At 37.1% G+C, this 17691-nt stretch overlaps 1 protein-coding gene across 2 annotated transcripts; it reads right to left on the reverse strand.

Annotated features, from left to right (window-relative positions):
- Nucleotides 1-2026: 2026 nt before the first annotated feature.
- Nucleotides 2027-15723, reverse strand: LOC149740888 (EF-hand calcium-binding domain-containing protein 6-like). Of its 2 annotated transcripts, XR_016384445.1 has the most exons (22): nt 15536-15723; nt 14488-14629; nt 13210-13385; nt 12731-12878; nt 12383-12492; nt 11953-12090; nt 10759-10911; nt 10456-10517; nt 10067-10185; nt 9379-9521; nt 8941-9054; nt 8399-8552; nt 7942-8120; nt 7420-7542; nt 6932-7081; nt 6139-6275; nt 5440-5582; nt 4956-5157; nt 4297-4485; nt 3393-3479; nt 2352-2968; nt 2027-2174 (listed from the first exon to the last, which is right to left on the reverse strand). XR_016384445.1 is itself a non-coding variant. In XM_089873016.1 (21 exons), exons 1-21 carry the CDS (start codon nt 15619-15621, stop codon nt 2718-2720), a joined length of 3006 nt encoding a protein of 1001 aa, XP_089729142.1. In that variant the 5' UTR covers nt 15622-15723; the 3' UTR covers nt 2027-2717. The 2 variants fall into 2 exon arrangements, 1 of the variants encoding a protein (XP_089729142.1); XM_089873016.1 differs by having other exon boundaries at nt 2027-2968.
- Nucleotides 15724-17691: the final 1968 nt, after the last annotated feature.

Here is a 17691-nt window from a genome sequence, read left to right on the forward strand (position 1 = left end):
TCCCGAGTTTTAAATAGTTTCGTCACAAACATATCATTATTCATTAGAATTCCTTTTCTCCGGTTTTATTTTTCTAAATAAAGCGTATATAGCGATAAATATTGGTTTTAAGTTACATGTACTGGAGTTTTTTTAACTTTTTTTTTACCTCGAAAGAGATATCTAGTTTTTTTACATAACAGAACTACGGCATAATCTTTTCCTTTTGTTTGTGTTAGTTACATAATGATACAGGCTTACACCGCCTTTGGATCTTTTTATTATGACATAACAATGCAAGCGCGTTTGAAGCCAACAGTAACAATTACAACGGTCGACAAACAAAAGTCGAGACGGTTTAGTTTAAAATACAAAAACGACTGAAACAGTAGTTTAATCGCCCCCGGCTGTTTTGTTGTTTACGAGATCGCTCGACTCTAGATTACGTTTTCCCATCACGCCCAGCGCTATTTAGTAACCTTAGATTCCCCTAAATAAAAGATAGGCCTTTTAAACAAAGAAATAACATGTTCACTTTAGTTTATTTCAGTATTAAGTTTCTGTGAAAAATCCCTCTCTAAGTCCTGGACGTTTATATGTAAATTTAACCTAGATTACCCTGTCTATATTGGACGTTATATATATTGTCCCATCTCTCCTTATCCTACTACATATACGCGAATACTTTAGTCTATATTGGACCTTATACACAATCGTAAAACATACCACAGAATGCCTTTGTACGACCTTTTTGGTCTTAAATTAAGACACTATTCAGCCGTATGCTTCGTTTATCCGCAGCGTACGAGTGCTGATATATAGTAGGGTGGGGAATATGAGACACTTTTTAATCTATGTTCTCGTTGCATTTGGTAGTAAACAAAGAACATTCAAAGAATTTTAAAACCAATCCCCACGACTCCCATAGACCGCTGTTAATTGTTAAAAATACAATCAGGATATTTGGATATTATATGCTAAAGGTGTCCAGTCTTCCCCCACTCCCCTATATAAAACATACCAATAAAACAGCGAAAATATGGAAACCAGCAACAAAACGAAAGTCGTTAAAACCTGATAAAACTTAAGGAAAGCGCCCTTTAAAACGCGTGGTTGCTAAAACGTAAAACCTCTTGCGGTCTAACCGCAATACACATATTTGTTAACGGCATATAGCGGAAAAGTTGGACTGTAAACTTTATTGGTAACTATCCGTATACAGTATACACAACAACAGTCGTTCTGAATCAAACGTTAATCAGTATATAATTTTACATGCTCTTCTAACTGTAACTAAAATGGACCTTTAGGTGACGTTTTATTTAAAATATTGTCTGTCGGGTGATTATCCGTTCTTTATCCTACAGCAGTTTCCACATATTGTGTTATGGCACCTGTTTGCATCATTGTGCTGTAACAAACGGATATATATGACATCACAGTGCCTATTGTTTCCGAGATTTTAAATCTGTAAGATGGATTATGAAAAACGCGCGAACGATAAATCCGTTTAAAGCAATTGTTTATCAGTTATATAGTAAATATAGTAGTGTGGGGAAAGATAGGACACCTTTTTATTCTATTTTCTCCTCTCATTTGGTAGTAACCTACAGCAGTTTCCACATATTGTGTTATGGCACCTGTTTGCATCATTGTGCTGTAACAAACGGATATATATGACATCACAGTGCCTATTGTTTCCGAGATTTTAAATCTGTAAGATGGATTATGAAAAACGCGCGAACGATAAATCCGTTTAAAGCAATTGTTTATCAGTTATATAGTAAATATAGTAGTGTGGGGAAAGATAGGACACCTTTTTATTCTATTTTCTCCTCTCATTTGGTAGTAAACAAAGAACATTCAAAGAATTTTAAAACCAATCCATATAGCTCGTTGTTAATTGTTTAAAACACGATCAGGTTATTTGGATGTTATGTACTAAAGGTGTCCCATCTTACCCCATATTACCATACTAAATTTTCCCGGTGGTTTATCCTTACTACTTTTCCTTGTTAAAGCCTAAAGAATGAACAGGTCACGTAAGTACAAACATATTTACGAGTATTTTATTCTGTATGGGTGGGGTCGTATGGAAAGGCACACATGGACCTGGGATTTAGATCAAAGGTCCAGTAACCCAAAAAAAGGTTCCATATTAAATTTACATAACATTTTTTTATGCTGGTTAGGACCTACAGTGCGGCCCCTCATGAGATCTGATATTTGACCAGAGTTGGCACATTACCTCGATTTAATACCATAGCGAAGAGATTAACAGCAAAACGACGGTCATTCACAACACGCTATTAACCCAAAAAAGGTTCCATATTAAATTTACATAACATTTCATACTATATGCTGGTTAGGACCTACAATGCGGCCCGTCATGGGATCTGATATTTAATGCGGAGTTAACACATTAGCACGACTTGATTAACAGCAAAACGACGGTCATTCACAACACGCTAAGCCACGGCCTACTAGAGATATAGAAGGGTGGGGTAAGATGGGACACCTTTTCATTCTGTTTTCTCGTCCTATTTGGTACAGTAAACAAAGAACACTCCAAAACCATATCCTCACGGCTTTTAAAGACTGCTGTTAATTGTTTAAAACACGATAAGGATATTTAGATATCATGTGCTAAAGGTGTCCCATCTTACCCCACTTTACTATATCTCCAGTAGGCCTTGGCTGAGATAAAATAAACGAATTAGCATTTTTACCATTCCAACTCAAGCCATGGCCTTTAAAAACCTTTCATATGAGACTTTTTGGCTCATGTTTCTATCGTAGCGACTGAGTAGCTTGTACAGATCGTTGCTCTTAAAGTTAACGCCATAAGCCGAGAGAATTTTACGAAATGCTTGGACGGGAATTTTGCCTACGTCATCGGTATCTTCTTTACGTAGGGCGCGTGTAAGTGACGGGAGATCTTTGCTGCCCACTTGCGGTTTAATACGTCTGGAAACCAAAGTGTCTTCGCCTGGAAATGAATTAAATAAATGTAACTTATTAATCCTCGCATTGTAGGGCAACGCTATACCTTATAACACGGGTGTTTAGTTTTATACAGCCCCTGCTTGCGTTGTTCAGCGCATAAACGTAGTTTGTTTATGCTCGCCATGTCCAGGCAATCACACTTGTTATAATTGATCGTATTGTTTTATACACCTCGTGCCAGCTTATGAGTTACTACGTATGTAACTTTGTGGGTAATTATTTTTGTATGACTGAGAATTTGGACAACCCATAAGTAACTTCTGAATTAGAACAATTGCAGGTTAAGCGTTTTGCCCAAGGACACAAGCAGCTACAAGTAGCAGGACTAATCTTTACAACACATAAATAGGTTTTGACACAAAAATAATGACGTCATAATACACGAATCATGACATCATAATACGTACTTTCATTGGATGGTGCAGCAGACAGTGGGTGGCGCTGAAGGGTTGTGTAGTTACCTCGATATGAATAATTCGGGTTTGCTTCGGCAGCTGTAAAAATAGAAATAACATTGTAAGTTTATATTTTATAACACGGGGGTTCTGTTTCATACACCTTGCGCCTCCTAGAGTTACCATGTTTGTACATGGTGGGCAACGACAGTCGTTATAACATGGGTGTGTTTTATACACCTTGTACCCACTTTCAAGTTGTTTCTTATGTAACTTTGTGGATGACTGTTCTTTGAAGCTACCTGGCATAGTGGCAGACAGGTTAGGCAGCGCAACGATAGTCGTTATGACACGGGTGTTCTATTTTAAACACATCATGCCTGCTTGAGAGTTACCACTTACATCAGGAGCCATTAAAACAACAAACAAAGAACAAACAATCACATACATACGTAGTAAATCATAAGGGCACCAACGAAACAGATTATAATATTAAACAAGTTACATAGAATAACAACTCTCAGTACCATGTAGATATTTGTCAGCCCATATAAAATTATTCACCCACAAAGTTAAATACGTGGTAATTTGGAAGCATGCACGAGGTGTATGAAACAGAACACCTGTGTTATAACGACTGTTGTTGCCCCACCATGCGAGGATAAATAAATTACATAAGTGGTAACTGGTAAGCGGGCACGAGGTGTATCAAACAGAACACCAGTGTTATAATGACTGTCGTTGCCCCGTCATGCAAAGATAAATAAGTTACATATGTGGCAACTTGAAAGCGGGCACGAGGTGTATGAAACAGAACACCCGTGTTATAATGACTGTTGTTGCCCCACCATGCGAGGATAAATAAGTAGCATTAGAGAAAAGCTATTAAAGTTACATCCACTCATTCAATCAACACCTTCATTTCTTTTCTCCCCAGGTTTCAACTTTCTTTGTTTGGTCATAGTTGGATGCATTGTTACACGCTTGAATGGAGAAGTTGACGGAGCGTTACGAAGCGAGATGAAGTCTGGTTTAACCGGGTTTGGGTGACAATAGTTATGTTGTTTCGGTCGATTGAAATCTTTAACTGGGTCATCATGGCTGTCTGGTAAGGGATTTGAGCAACATAAATTTTGTTTATTTGTACCAACACAATAGCTTAGGTTATAATTTGGACCACCGATTAGTGGCCAAACTAGTCTAAACAGTGAGAGGTGATTTAGTTTTAAAACCACACACAACTTATTTTGTCATACCTATATTTTCTATATTACATTCATGCAAAGAGTTAGATATTTTATTACATTCATGTTGAACTTACATCTCATAAGAAGATGAGACTTACAAAAAAGATAAATTTACGAATTTACGACTCATTAAATTTAGGACTCATTTTGTCAAAGGTTTTTATAATATATATCCAAATATAGAAATCTTATAACATTTATTCATTTATATTAACTTACATCTCATAAAAAAAAGAGACTTACAAATATCTACAGATCAGTTTGTCACAACTTTTTTACAATGCATTAACCGTAAGATAGAAATCTTATAACCTTCATTTCAACTTACATCTCATGGAGTCCGACGACAACAGTGGCTCTCTTGCCCCCTCCACTGGTTTCTTACGTTTCGGATTCTTAGCGTAATATTCCATTAGTCGAAAATAATTCGTTTTCCCTGGTACCCTGGATTCGAGCATCTCCACCAGGTAGAGCAGTTCCATGTCGAGAATATTCGGTCGTAAACCACTTAATATCGTAAGTATGTCTTCCTGTGATGTCATAAAGAGATGATAATGAATAAAATAACGTATTCTATTCTATATGGTTATTGGTTAAGGTGCTCTGGGATTTATGCCAGAGTTGGCCTATTATCCCAACACCCAGACTACTTATATAAAACTATGAATGAATGATATGAAAAATTAATTCCTAATTGTAATATATTTATCCGTATTAAGCATCGAAGACGGTATCTCTTTAATTAGAATGCTAGTACTTATCCATTAAACCATAGCACCTGACTAAAATGACAACAATCATAGTACCATCACCTTTGGAATCCTGGAAGTCCCCATTGGATCTAGGAACCTTAGTTTCTTCTTCAGCACCGACCAGTGCGACACCACGGGCTCTCTTATCTTCTCCAGTACATGGCTTACTATCGAGCTATCGCGGGATGTCTTGCTGAATTTACCTGCAAAAAATTATTGTTTTTAAATAAACGGATGAATGTAAATTTTTTTTCCTCGCATGGCGGGCAGTCATTATAACACAAGCGTTCTGTTTCATACACCTCATGCCTGTTTACAAGTTACCTTGTATGTAACTTATTTATCCTCACATTGCGGATAACGGCAGTTGTTATAATACAAGTGTTCTGTTTCATACACCTCGTGCTTGCATACAAGTTAGTGTTACCACATATGTAACTTTGTGTTTAATTGCTTTTTTGTATAGCTGACAGTTCAGACAGCCCAGTAGTGACCAATGAGTCAGGGCAAAGTTACAAAACAAACAGACAAAGAAAACAACACTAAACTGTAAGTGACATTTTCAAATATAATTGCCCAACTCTGGCCCATATCTCAGCCCATTTGGCATGTCTCGTTGTAGGACCACACCCATATAAAACACAACATATTATGGTTAGGGTAATGAACCAACTCTTGCCTAAATCCAAATTTTCCTGACATTTACCATAGCACCCAATCTACAGAGAACATAAGATAAGCATATGTAACTAAACTAACCTGGCAGCAATGTTGAATAATAAAGCCTCATCACATGCTGTAGAATGGTTGGTATAGATAGTGATTCCATCGGCCTGGTGATGGGCATACTTAACCAGAGCCGGGATAATTCACTTGGGGTGAGAACAAAACCACATCTGTTTGTATAAAGGTGTTTAAAAAGGGTCTAATTCCATTGCCTATGGTTGGTGGGCTTAAATGTGACTCCTAATGAAATTAGAAGGAACATGTTTCCAATGGTAAGTGAAGATTAACCAAAATATAAAGCCTAATGGAAATAGGGTCAACTTAGGCCTAGATCCCAGGTTTCCTAATGTGATGTAGTGCCAAGCAACTAAAAATGAATATTCTTATTATGTGATGTAAGAACCTATGAGAACAAAACTTGATTGGTTGGTTTTATGGAAGATTTTTAGAATGAATATATTTTCTATGGTTAGTTAGCTTAATGGTAATGGGTAACACTTTTTTTGTACATTTTGGCTCAATCCAAAAACAGTATTATGTACAGTATAAAATCCATATCTTTACAACAATACACACAGCTTGTATTTTACAAGCGTAAAAGTTTTATTTGAAACGATCTTACTCACATTAGCAAAGCCCCAAATACCTGAACAAAACTACTTTTCGACCTAATACACATTTCATATTTTAATTCAGATTTTTGCTATGACATATAACATATCAGAAATAAGTAGAAATACAAAATCCAATTCTTTACATTATTATATAGAGTATGTATTTACATGGATATTCCCTTTATAATACATTAATAATACACAACAAATACCTGAATAAAATATAATCAAACTTCTCTTTGTCAACTCTGCAGAAATCCTCTCTCACTATGATGTCATACTCCTTCTTGAAGTTATGGAACTTGTAAACGAAAACATCCACTAGGGTTGCCTCTAACTGCTCGAGTGGGCGTGGTTCATGTCTGGGCGTGGCATGTTATCAATAAATGGTATAAAATATATATATATATATTGTTAAAATGATATCTATTAATGAATTTCATGAATAAAAAAAAATATATATAAATAATGTTGCTAACGCCCATGGTGGCCACATTTTGTTCGTGCATAGCAACTCAATTTTGCTCCTCTCGCGAGAATGAATAAGTTACGTACGTGGTAACTCGTAATCAGGCATGAGGTGTATGAAACAGAACACCTGTGTTATAACAAGAACAGCCGTGTTATAACCGTGTTATAACAGTCATTACACCAAAATGTGAAAATAATATGATGCATTTTTTTGTTTATAACCCCCCACCTATGCATATGGTTCTTAGGATCAACATCCATGCTCTTGGTGTACCGATCCTTATGTTCTCTCAATGCTGCAACATCAACCTCTTGCTCCTTCCAAGGATCATCTTCATCCGCAGTGGATGGTCTGGAGGACATAATGATGCAAGGGTCATAACTTTATGAGGAATGCGAGATATGGGATGAAGTTCAAAGTGCTTTTATCCGTCAGTCGACGCCGTGGTATAGTGGTTAGCGCGGCTGCCTTTAACTTAGAGGTAATGAGTTCAGGGCTCGATGCTGCTACCATTGTGGGCGTATGTGTCCTTGGGCAAGACACTTATCGACAATTGCTCCAACCCAGTGGTCACTAATGGGTTGTAGCACCCTGACTGTCAAGGTAGTGAGCCAATACTGGACTAAGCTTCAGGTCCCATGGTGTGCTTTGTTGAGTGACCCAACAAAACAAAAATAAATTCATAGCAAAAATAAATTCATGTTTGGTAAAAATCTATTTTATTGTTTCGCTCATAACACCCATTATTACCTCAGCATGACATCATACTTGGCGAGAAAATCGTTGTAAGCTACGTAACCAAGTTGTCCCTGGGTGGCGTTAGAGGGCGGCGACACGAGACGCACGAACGAGGAGTTAACGAAGTTGTTCCACGCTTGGTCGGTGAAGCGCGTCGTGAATCGATGTTCTAACGCTACGCGGAATTCCTCCTAGTGGTGGAAATAAGATTTAAATTATTAGTTTCCCATGAAACCTTTACCTTGCAAGTATAGAACGTATAGTACTGTAGGATAAGGTGGATATCGTTAGCACCTAAATCCCATTATTACCAATTGTGTTTTTATTAATTAACAACGCTTTTTTAGAGTCGTGGGAAAACATTTATACAATTCTGTAAATATTATCGTTTATTACCAAATGGGACAAAAAAAATGAACCATCTTGCCCCGCCCCACTAAACCACACAGAGCATCAACACATAACCAACCAAAGTTAAGAATCCGGTTCCGTTCGGATCAAACTGCCGGAACGCCGACAACAAAGCAAGAAATTCTCGTTGAAATATTTCGACGAGTTTCGTTTCAAGGTGGAGCGCACTAGCGCCATCTAGAGGTGTTTGTGGCGGGGTCGTCGCATGGAATCTATAATGGTTTATTGGTTTGTGATGTCACAATTAAATTTTAAAGGATTTCAAAAGCGCATCACTTTAGGACGCACAAGGGTATTGTGGCGATGGGCCTTTGCCCATACAGAATAGATTTTATAATTTAATGGTGAAGTTTTATTGTTAAATATAGTTTGACAGCCAACAACGAGTGCCCAAAGGTCTAACAAAGGCCAAAACACCTATTTTTTCCCCAAGTTATCTGAAGTGTCATACATACAGAAAAAATAATCACTCACAAAATTACATACTTGGTAACTCGTAAGATGGCATGAGGTGTATCATACAAAACAACTGTGTCAAATTGTCAGCCACACAAATAATGAAAAAAGGCAAAACAATATTCATTATGATGTCACACTCACAAATGTTCTTGATTCCTCATGACCTTATTTAGCAATCCTCGTGACGACCGACTTTGTAATCGACGAATCAGAAGCCTTGAATTAATCAAACCATCATTTCTACGAAGTCCATTCCTATGATGTCACAATGGGGATTGTTGTTAAATAGTTCTAGTATTAAACGTGAAGAATTGTAAGGTAAAAGTGATATTGTTTCTTTGGGCAAGATACTTTAAGTCTATTGCTCCAACCAAGTGGTCACTAAAGGGTTGTCTAAACTATCAGCCATACATAAAAACAATCATAAACAAAGTTACATACATGGTAACTCGTAAGCGAGAACGAGGTGTATGAAACAGAACACCCGTGTTATAACGACTGTCTTTACCACGCCATGCAAAGATAAACAATGTTCACACTATGATATATTCACATTAGATTCTATGACATCATAATCACCTTGCGAGAAAATGTTCAAGATCTATCGCTTTCAACGAAATCCTAAGAAACTTTAAAAGTTCCTTGAAGTCGGGTTTGGAAATAAATCCTTTCTTCTCTCGAATCTCAACAGCTCGGATGAAACTGATGTTGCTTTCTTCAAGCTGAGTGGAAAGTTGAGATGGTTTCATTATTGAATAAATGAATATACCTTATTTATCCTCACATGGCGGGGCAACGGAAGTCGTTATAACGCGGGTGTTCTGTTTCATACACCTCGTGCCTGCTTATGAGTTAACACGTATGTAACTTATTTATCCTCACATGGCGGGGCAACGGCAGTCATTATAACACGGGTGTTCTGTTTCATACACCTCGTGCCTGCTTATGAGTTAACACGTATGTAACTTACTTATCCTCACATGGCGGGGCAACGGCAGTCGTTATAACACAGGTGTTCTGTTTCATACACCTCATGCCCGCTTATGAGTTACCACGTATGTCCTTGCATGGGTGTTCTTTTTTATACACCTCGTGCCCACTATCAAATTACCACATATGTAGCTTATTTATTTATACTCGCATGGTAAAAACGACAGTTATTGCAACACGAGTGTTCTGTTTCATACAACCCTAACACCAACACATACACAGATATTTCATAATAAAATAAATCTCAGATATTTGTAACCATATATAAATTTCCCACCATCTTTCCCACGAACTCTCCAACATCGCCGTCGAACTGCGTCACTGTTTCTAACGAGGTTTTCGGTCGCATATGTGATGTCATAATGGGGGTGGGGTCCCGTTTCTTGGCAGAGTAATCTATAGGGAAAAAAAGTTTATTTTTTACAACAATTAAAAGAAAAAATTAATTTTAGGACAAGGCATGCCAAGGAACCCAAGATTAGGGAAAGCACATTTTACATTGGTCTAAACATAAACTAATGATAAACTATAATTTTACGGCTAATTGGTGCGGCCAAAAGACGGCTAATTGTTGTGGCCAAAAGTCCTTCTCTTGGGGCAACATATTCCCATTAACAAATATATATATATACACAACAGACCAAAAAGCAGAAACCAATAATTTACCAAGTGATTGTGATGTCACAGGACGTGGCTTAGGTGTCATAATCACTGTTGGTTTACTCGATCTAGGAAAAAAGTAATTATTTATGCAAAGAAAAGGTCAAAGTTTCATGACAGATATATATTGGAATAAAACACACAACTGAATTAAGGTTTTTTCTGGAAAAACCAGAAGATTTATATTGTATTATACATAGTAGCAAAAGTATCAGAATGTGGCATTTTTTCAAATTATTTTACATTTCTATAACTTCCTCCATTTTTATTCATTTTTTTAAAAAAAAGGGACCACTTATTATAACCAACCTAGTTAAACTTCTTGTTGTTTCTTTACGCCCCGTATCCATGGCAACGGACCTCGATGTATCCATGACAACCAACTGTCCATGTTCGTCCAACCCCAACATATTGAACAACTTCTTTGTGTGGACGGCGTACGGGCTACCTCCCTCAAATTTACTGTGGGGAATATTTAAAGTTGATTAGGGGTTACTAATATAGCAGTGATAAAATATTAGCATATTACTTAGGGGCTACTAATATAGCAGTAATATAGAAGAGAGAAATCCTAGAATACTGTTTTATATTTGCATTGATAGACACATAAGGGAACTTGTGACTTTTTGTTAACTGCAGCTAAAATTATGACTTTTCAGTTTAGTATGGAACAAAATTGTTCACCTTATCTCCGTGGCCGGAAAACGAGAGTCGTTATAACACGCGTGTGTGCACCTCGCGCCAGCTTACAAGTTACCAAGTATGTTACTTTGTGGGTGATTATTTTTTTTTAGATTTTTTTTTTTTTTTTTTTCATTTTTATGTATGGCTGATAATTTGGACAACCCATTAGTGACCACTGGGTTGGAGCAATTGCCGTTAAGTGTCTTGCTCAAGGACACATACGCCTACAACGGTAGCAGCGACGAGCCTTGAACTCATTACCTCTGGGTTAGAGGCAGGCGTGCTGACCACTACGCCACGGCGCCGGGCAAATGTGACACCAATATTGGCAACCAATCTCCATAAAGCATATACTTCCAAATAGGGATGCACATTACAGAATTTTGAATCCGTGAGATTCGAATCCTTTTGTATTCGAATCTAATTACGGGATTCGGTATTCTGTTTAATGACGTCATCATATGTCATCTCATATACTATAATAACAATTTTTAAAACTTATTAATTTTGAAAAAAAATATTTTTGTGTTTGTGGGACTTTCGAGAGTAAACGTTTCGCAACGTCTTTTCATAGCCTGCTATACGTTTCGTGACGCAAAAACTCCCCAATAGTACAATTTTTGGTCATTTTACAGCTCATGATCCAACAAGGCTACTAATAAAGAGTCAATAAACTGACTTATGTGGGTGAAATTATTTTTTCCTATAAACATAAAAAGATTCGAAATTCTAGATTCGGAATTCTAGATTCGAAATAAAGTATTCTAGGATATCCTAGAATACCTAATTATTCTGTAATGTGCATCCCTACTTCCAAACCTTCGAAATATTTTTGCACAAATAGCATCAGAAGACAGAATGTTGAGTTTAGTCAAACATTCCCTTAGTTGACCAGGTATTACGTAAGCTCCTTCACCAAAACACATGGGGGGAAAATAATCATGAAAATCCAAGTTTCTAAAAAAAATTAAATTTAAATTTTAGTCAGATTCCTTTGGTATAAAAAATGATCAATTAGTCTTTAAATCTAACACTAGATCCCTGGTGTTCCAACCCTGGCCTGGATTTGAACCCAGGATCCCTGGTGTTCTAACCCTGGCCTGGATTTGAACCCAGGATCCCTGGTGTTCCAACCATGACCTGGATTTGAACCCAGGATCCCTGGTGTTCCAACCCTGGCCTGGATTTGAACCCAATATAGATACAATACAAAACATTTCCACCAGTATAATATTTCTAATTCTCTCACCCAGTGCTCGCTAACTTTTTCAACTCGTTCCAAGAATGTTCCGCTTCATTAGCCAAGCTCTCTGATGCCATCGAGCGGATATTTGAGGGTTGGGGGGTGGAATGGGATCTCTATGAAAAAAAAATATACAAATCTTGATAATAAAAATAATTATATATTTTATAAATAAAAATTTTATTTATAAATAGACTTAATAAAAAGATATAAATTTGTGGTTGGTCAGTTTAAATTGAAATATTTATCAAGCTTCTAGAAAAGTACATGGCCAAGACTTTTCGTGAAAAAAAATCGATAAACTGCCCATAGTATGTTGAAAACACTGCACCACCTAAACATTAATGGTCCCACCTCATAAAGTCGATCTGGGGCCGAAAATGGCGGTTTGAAAAGTTGGGCATTTTTCTCCTGCTCTGTAGCTCCACCCTGTGACACCGATTGACGAAAACAAGCAACAAGATCTTCGAACGATATCGAGGTTTTTTTATCCAAAGATAACCTGGTGGGGCAAGATAAAATAACTATCTTTGTTTAAATCATTTTTTCAGGTATTTTAGTTGATGTTTTTCATATATTTTGTTAAATAAATGAATATATAACTTAGTTATCGTGGAGTGGGGGGCAACAATCAAAATAACATGGATGTTCTGTTTCATACACCTTGTGCCCGCTTATGAGTTGCCGGTTTGTAATCATTCTTTTCCCAATTACGTAACTTTCCTTTTACAATCATTTTATTATTCATAATTTTTTTATTTTGTTAAATAGGAGTTAGTGTAACTAAGTTATTGCAATTAGGAATTACATAACTCTACTTTCACAATCCTAACCTTTTTAGAACATGGCTAATCTGCCTTGTAGACAAGTACCCACATAAATGCCACAGTATCCGACAAAAAGCTTCTTTCGTTACTTTTCCCTCACCGTTAGGGTCGTTAGATCGAAACAATTTTCGGACAGAATGAAAATTATTTGAACGAAGTTTTTCTTCAAGTGTCGCGATTATCTAAATGGAGGAATTAGTTCTTTAAATAAACTGATATACTAGAGAAATCAATGTAATTTATTCACTTTGGAGTAAGATACAAAAATTATTTTTATTTAATTATCTTTTGGGCCTTTAAGGTATTATAATTGATATTTTTGAACAAATAAATGAAGCTTTTTTATCCTCACTTGGCGGGAAGACAGTCGTTATAACACGGGTGTTCCATTTTATACAACTCGTGCCTGCTTACGAGTTACTATGTATGTTACTTTTTTATTTAAATACCTCATGCGCCCTGTCCAGTTATAGCATGTGTGTGTAATACTGGGTAATACACCAAACACATAAAATATTAATATTTTATTTTCCCATTTAGGCTTTAAGTTTAAATTTTAGATTTACAATTTTTAAAATTTTTTACATTATTGTTTCTTACAAGCTTGGTACAAGTTTATCAGCAAACAAAGTCTATTGTTATGTAAGAATGGTTAAACTGTTCTGTAACTGATACCTGTATTGTTCCTATTTATAAGCTGATGTAATTACAAACACTTTAAAGAGACAATTACAATTGGTGGATTATGTTTTAACAAATCTGTTTGTTTCTGAAAACATTTAAATTACAGGACATTTGATATTTCAATAGTTTTTTCTGAGTGTTTTAGACTTAGCGGTTGCCACTCCCATGCCCGCAGTCAAGTTGCTGAAGCTATTGCAGTGTGTGGATAAGCAGACATGACTTTTGGTTGGTTTGGTCATTTATATCCTCGTGGGTGGGAACTTGAGTGACTTATCCATGGTTGCCACTCCTATGCCCGCAGTCAAGTGGCTGAAGCTATTGCAGTGTGTGGATAAGCAGACATGACTTTTGGTTGGTTTGGTCATTTATATCCTCGTGAGTGGGAACTTGAGTGACTTATCCATGGTTGCCACTCCCATGCCCACAGTCAAGTTGCTGAAGCTATTGCAGTGTGGGATAAGCAGACATGACTTTTGGTTGGTTTGGCCATTTATATCCTTGTGGGAGGGAACTTGAGTGACTTATCCATGGTTGCCACTCCCATGCCAAAAATGAAACGTATTACAACCCAAAATAGTCAACTTAATAATAACTACTAACTTCTTCCGTTTTAAGTTTTCTTCCACCGTCCACAGAAGTCCTTTCGCTGAGATTCGAACCCGCCACACTTCGGCTCCTCACGGGTGGCGGAGACGGTGAGGCGAACGACCAATCAACGGACTGAGCTCCATCACGTGACGTCCTTCGTAAAAAAAACGTTCCAGTATACTTAAATTAGTTTTGGAACTCTAGGAAAGATCTTTCAAAATTAGCGCGAAATCGTAATTTTGCTGTAGAAAATAGATCTCTACCGCCACTTCGCGGGTAAAAAATAACTGTTTTTTATCTGCCACTATGCCCGTGTAATTAACTTAAATAATCTATTCGTAACTGGTAAGAATTCACAGTTATCCAGAGCCGAAAAAAAGAAGAGAATAAGCAGAACATATAAAACACGCAGCAAATTAAAATTATTTATTCCCGCGTGGTAAGGCAACAATAGTCGTTTAATAGAGGGCCGGGGAAGATGGGGCACATTTACCACATAATATCGAAATATTCTGATCGTGTTTTAAACATTTAACGGTCTATGGAAGTCATAAAGATACGTTTTTATAATTCTTTGAATGTTTTTTGTTTACTACCAAATTGGATGAGAAAATAGTATGAAAAGGTGTCCCATCTTTCCCCACTCTTCTATAACACTGTTCTGTTCCAAAAGTATTATCCGAACAATACTAGTCACACTGTTCGTGAGCCAACTCTAGCCTAAATCCCTGATCACATGGCATGCCCCACTATTGGACATCACCCATATAGAACAGAATGTGCATATACAATGTTGGGGTAATGGGCCAACTCTGGCCTAAATCCCAGGTCCCATGGCATGCCTCACTGTAGGACCTCACCCATATAGAACAGAATGTGCATATACAATGTTGGGGTAATGGGCCAACTCTGGCCTAAATCCCAGGTCCCATGGCATGCCTCACTATTGGACCTCACCCATATAGAACAGAATGTGCATATACAGTGTTGGGATAATGGGCCAACTCTGATTTAAATCTCAGGCCCTCGAAAAGGACCTTACTCTCATGCAACATCTTACCCGCTGATAGAAAGTTGTTCTCTGCTGCCCAGTCTTGACAACGGGTGAGATATGGAAGGGAATTTCCCCGCTACACTGGGTGCCATGGCAACGTGATGACGTCAGATATGGTGAAACGGTGACGTCAAATATTAAGAAGAAGATTTGACTACAGTTTCTAACCTAACCACCTAATACAACGAGATATGAAAACGCTATGATGTGGCAAAAAAAAGTCATAGTAAAATGTAGAAACCAGGCGTATATATAAACCCATATTAATTTTAATTATTTTAATACAACAAACAGCAGTTTCCTTTAATAAATAACGCCATGCTTTTTACACTGCAGTATAATCAGAAAGTAAATAAGTCGTACATCGCCGTGTTTTAATTCCTATATACGTATAACTCTATAAATAACATTTATTGTTAATTTCTAAAAGAGGCAATATTGATTGATCATATTGCCCACTTTAATATCTCACAACAACTGCCTTATATGACGTAACAATCATCCTGTGTAATGTATTATTCTTGAACCCCATACTAATTCACTAACATTGTTGCGTCACAGCTGCGATATTTGCAAAACAATTCAACACGAGCTCAATGTTTACCTTTGTAATTGAGAAGAATAAATATCGGGTTAAAAACTGAAGTAACTCTCAGCTAATGAGTTACACCAGCTAAACCTTGGCAACGCGCAATACTTAACCCACTTGTGTGGCGCGAGGCCTATCTAGATTTCTCTAAGGTCATTATGCGAGCGGTCTTTTACACGGGGAACGTAAAACAAAAGGGATCCAGTGACAGTAGGCTTGTTCTATCACGAAGCACGTCGTTCTACAGTTTTTCTACCAACACTGCGCGTAATTAAAGGCCATTGTTTCGTTGTAAAGGGGCATTGTTCCCGAATACCTATGCCTTGTTATTTAACAAAGATCCGATGTCTCAGAGTGCAACAGGTCCATCGCACCAAACCATTTATAAAGACATTAATTCTGGATCGATTTTAAATCATGGGACATAAGAACTGTAGTATACAACGCGGTTAGCGTGCCCATAGATACAATTTAACTAATTACATACGGTATGTCTTTTATATATAAGAAGGGTGGGGTAAGATGGGACACTTTTAGCACATAATATCCAAATATCCCGACCGTGTTTTAAACAATTAACAACAGTCTATGGGAGTCGCGAGGATACGGTTTTATAATTCTTTAAATGTTTTTTGTTTACTACCAAATGGGGCGAGATAATAGAATAAAAAAGTTGTCCTATCTCCCCCGCCCTATACTACACATTTTATCATATTTTTCCGCACTAATTGCCTACACAACGCCTACCACTGCCTTAACCTGGTTTTGAACCTAATACCTTAAAACTCCAAGTTCCTATCCCCTGTTATAACCTTCACCGTCTAGACATCTCATACACTCCAAGTATTTGTTCAGGTTTCGAAGAAAGAATCGAGGTTTATGACGTCACAAGTGATATTGTCGAAGATAAAAGATGAGCGAAATGTTATCGAATATACACTTACATGAATACATATACACATATATAGGCCTACATATATAGTGGGGTGGGCCGGTGGGGGAAGATGGGATACCTGTTCATCCTATTTTCTCGTTCTATCTAAACGTACAGAACATTCAAAGAAATATAAAACCATATTTTCACAACGCCCATAGACCGTTGTTAACCATTCAAAACACGATCGGGATATTTGGATATTATGTGCTAAATGTGTCCCGTCTTTCCCACCCTGCTATATATAAATATATAGTACGTTTTGGGATAAGATTATCCATGCATTCTTTCTCTTATTGTTGCGCCATAGCTATATACTAACCCCCGCTGTGTGGTCCACAAAGCAGGTATGGAATTTATGTGAACACTTCAACAGTATCTAACAATTAGCCGAAAAGAAAACTTTTACATTTGTTTTGGGCCTTTAAGGCTTTAAGGCTTTAAGCCAATGATCGTATCATTTTAATAGCTGTTTTTTGAGACGTTTTTTTCAGAAAGACACCGACGAAGCTGCTTGCTTGAATTGGTAGTGCTTTAGCATATAAAACACCGATACGAATAATTTAATGAAACTAAATCAGCAATCGTTTACAAATTTTAACAGGTGCATGCATGGCCTTAAAAAAGAATTTTTAATCT

Source organism: Ciona robusta, chromosome 2 (genome assembly GCF_009617815.1).
Source record: "Ciona robusta chromosome 2, ASM961781v2".
NCBI classification, from domain to species: Eukaryota; Metazoa; Chordata; class Ascidiacea; order Phlebobranchia; family Cionidae; genus Ciona; species Ciona robusta.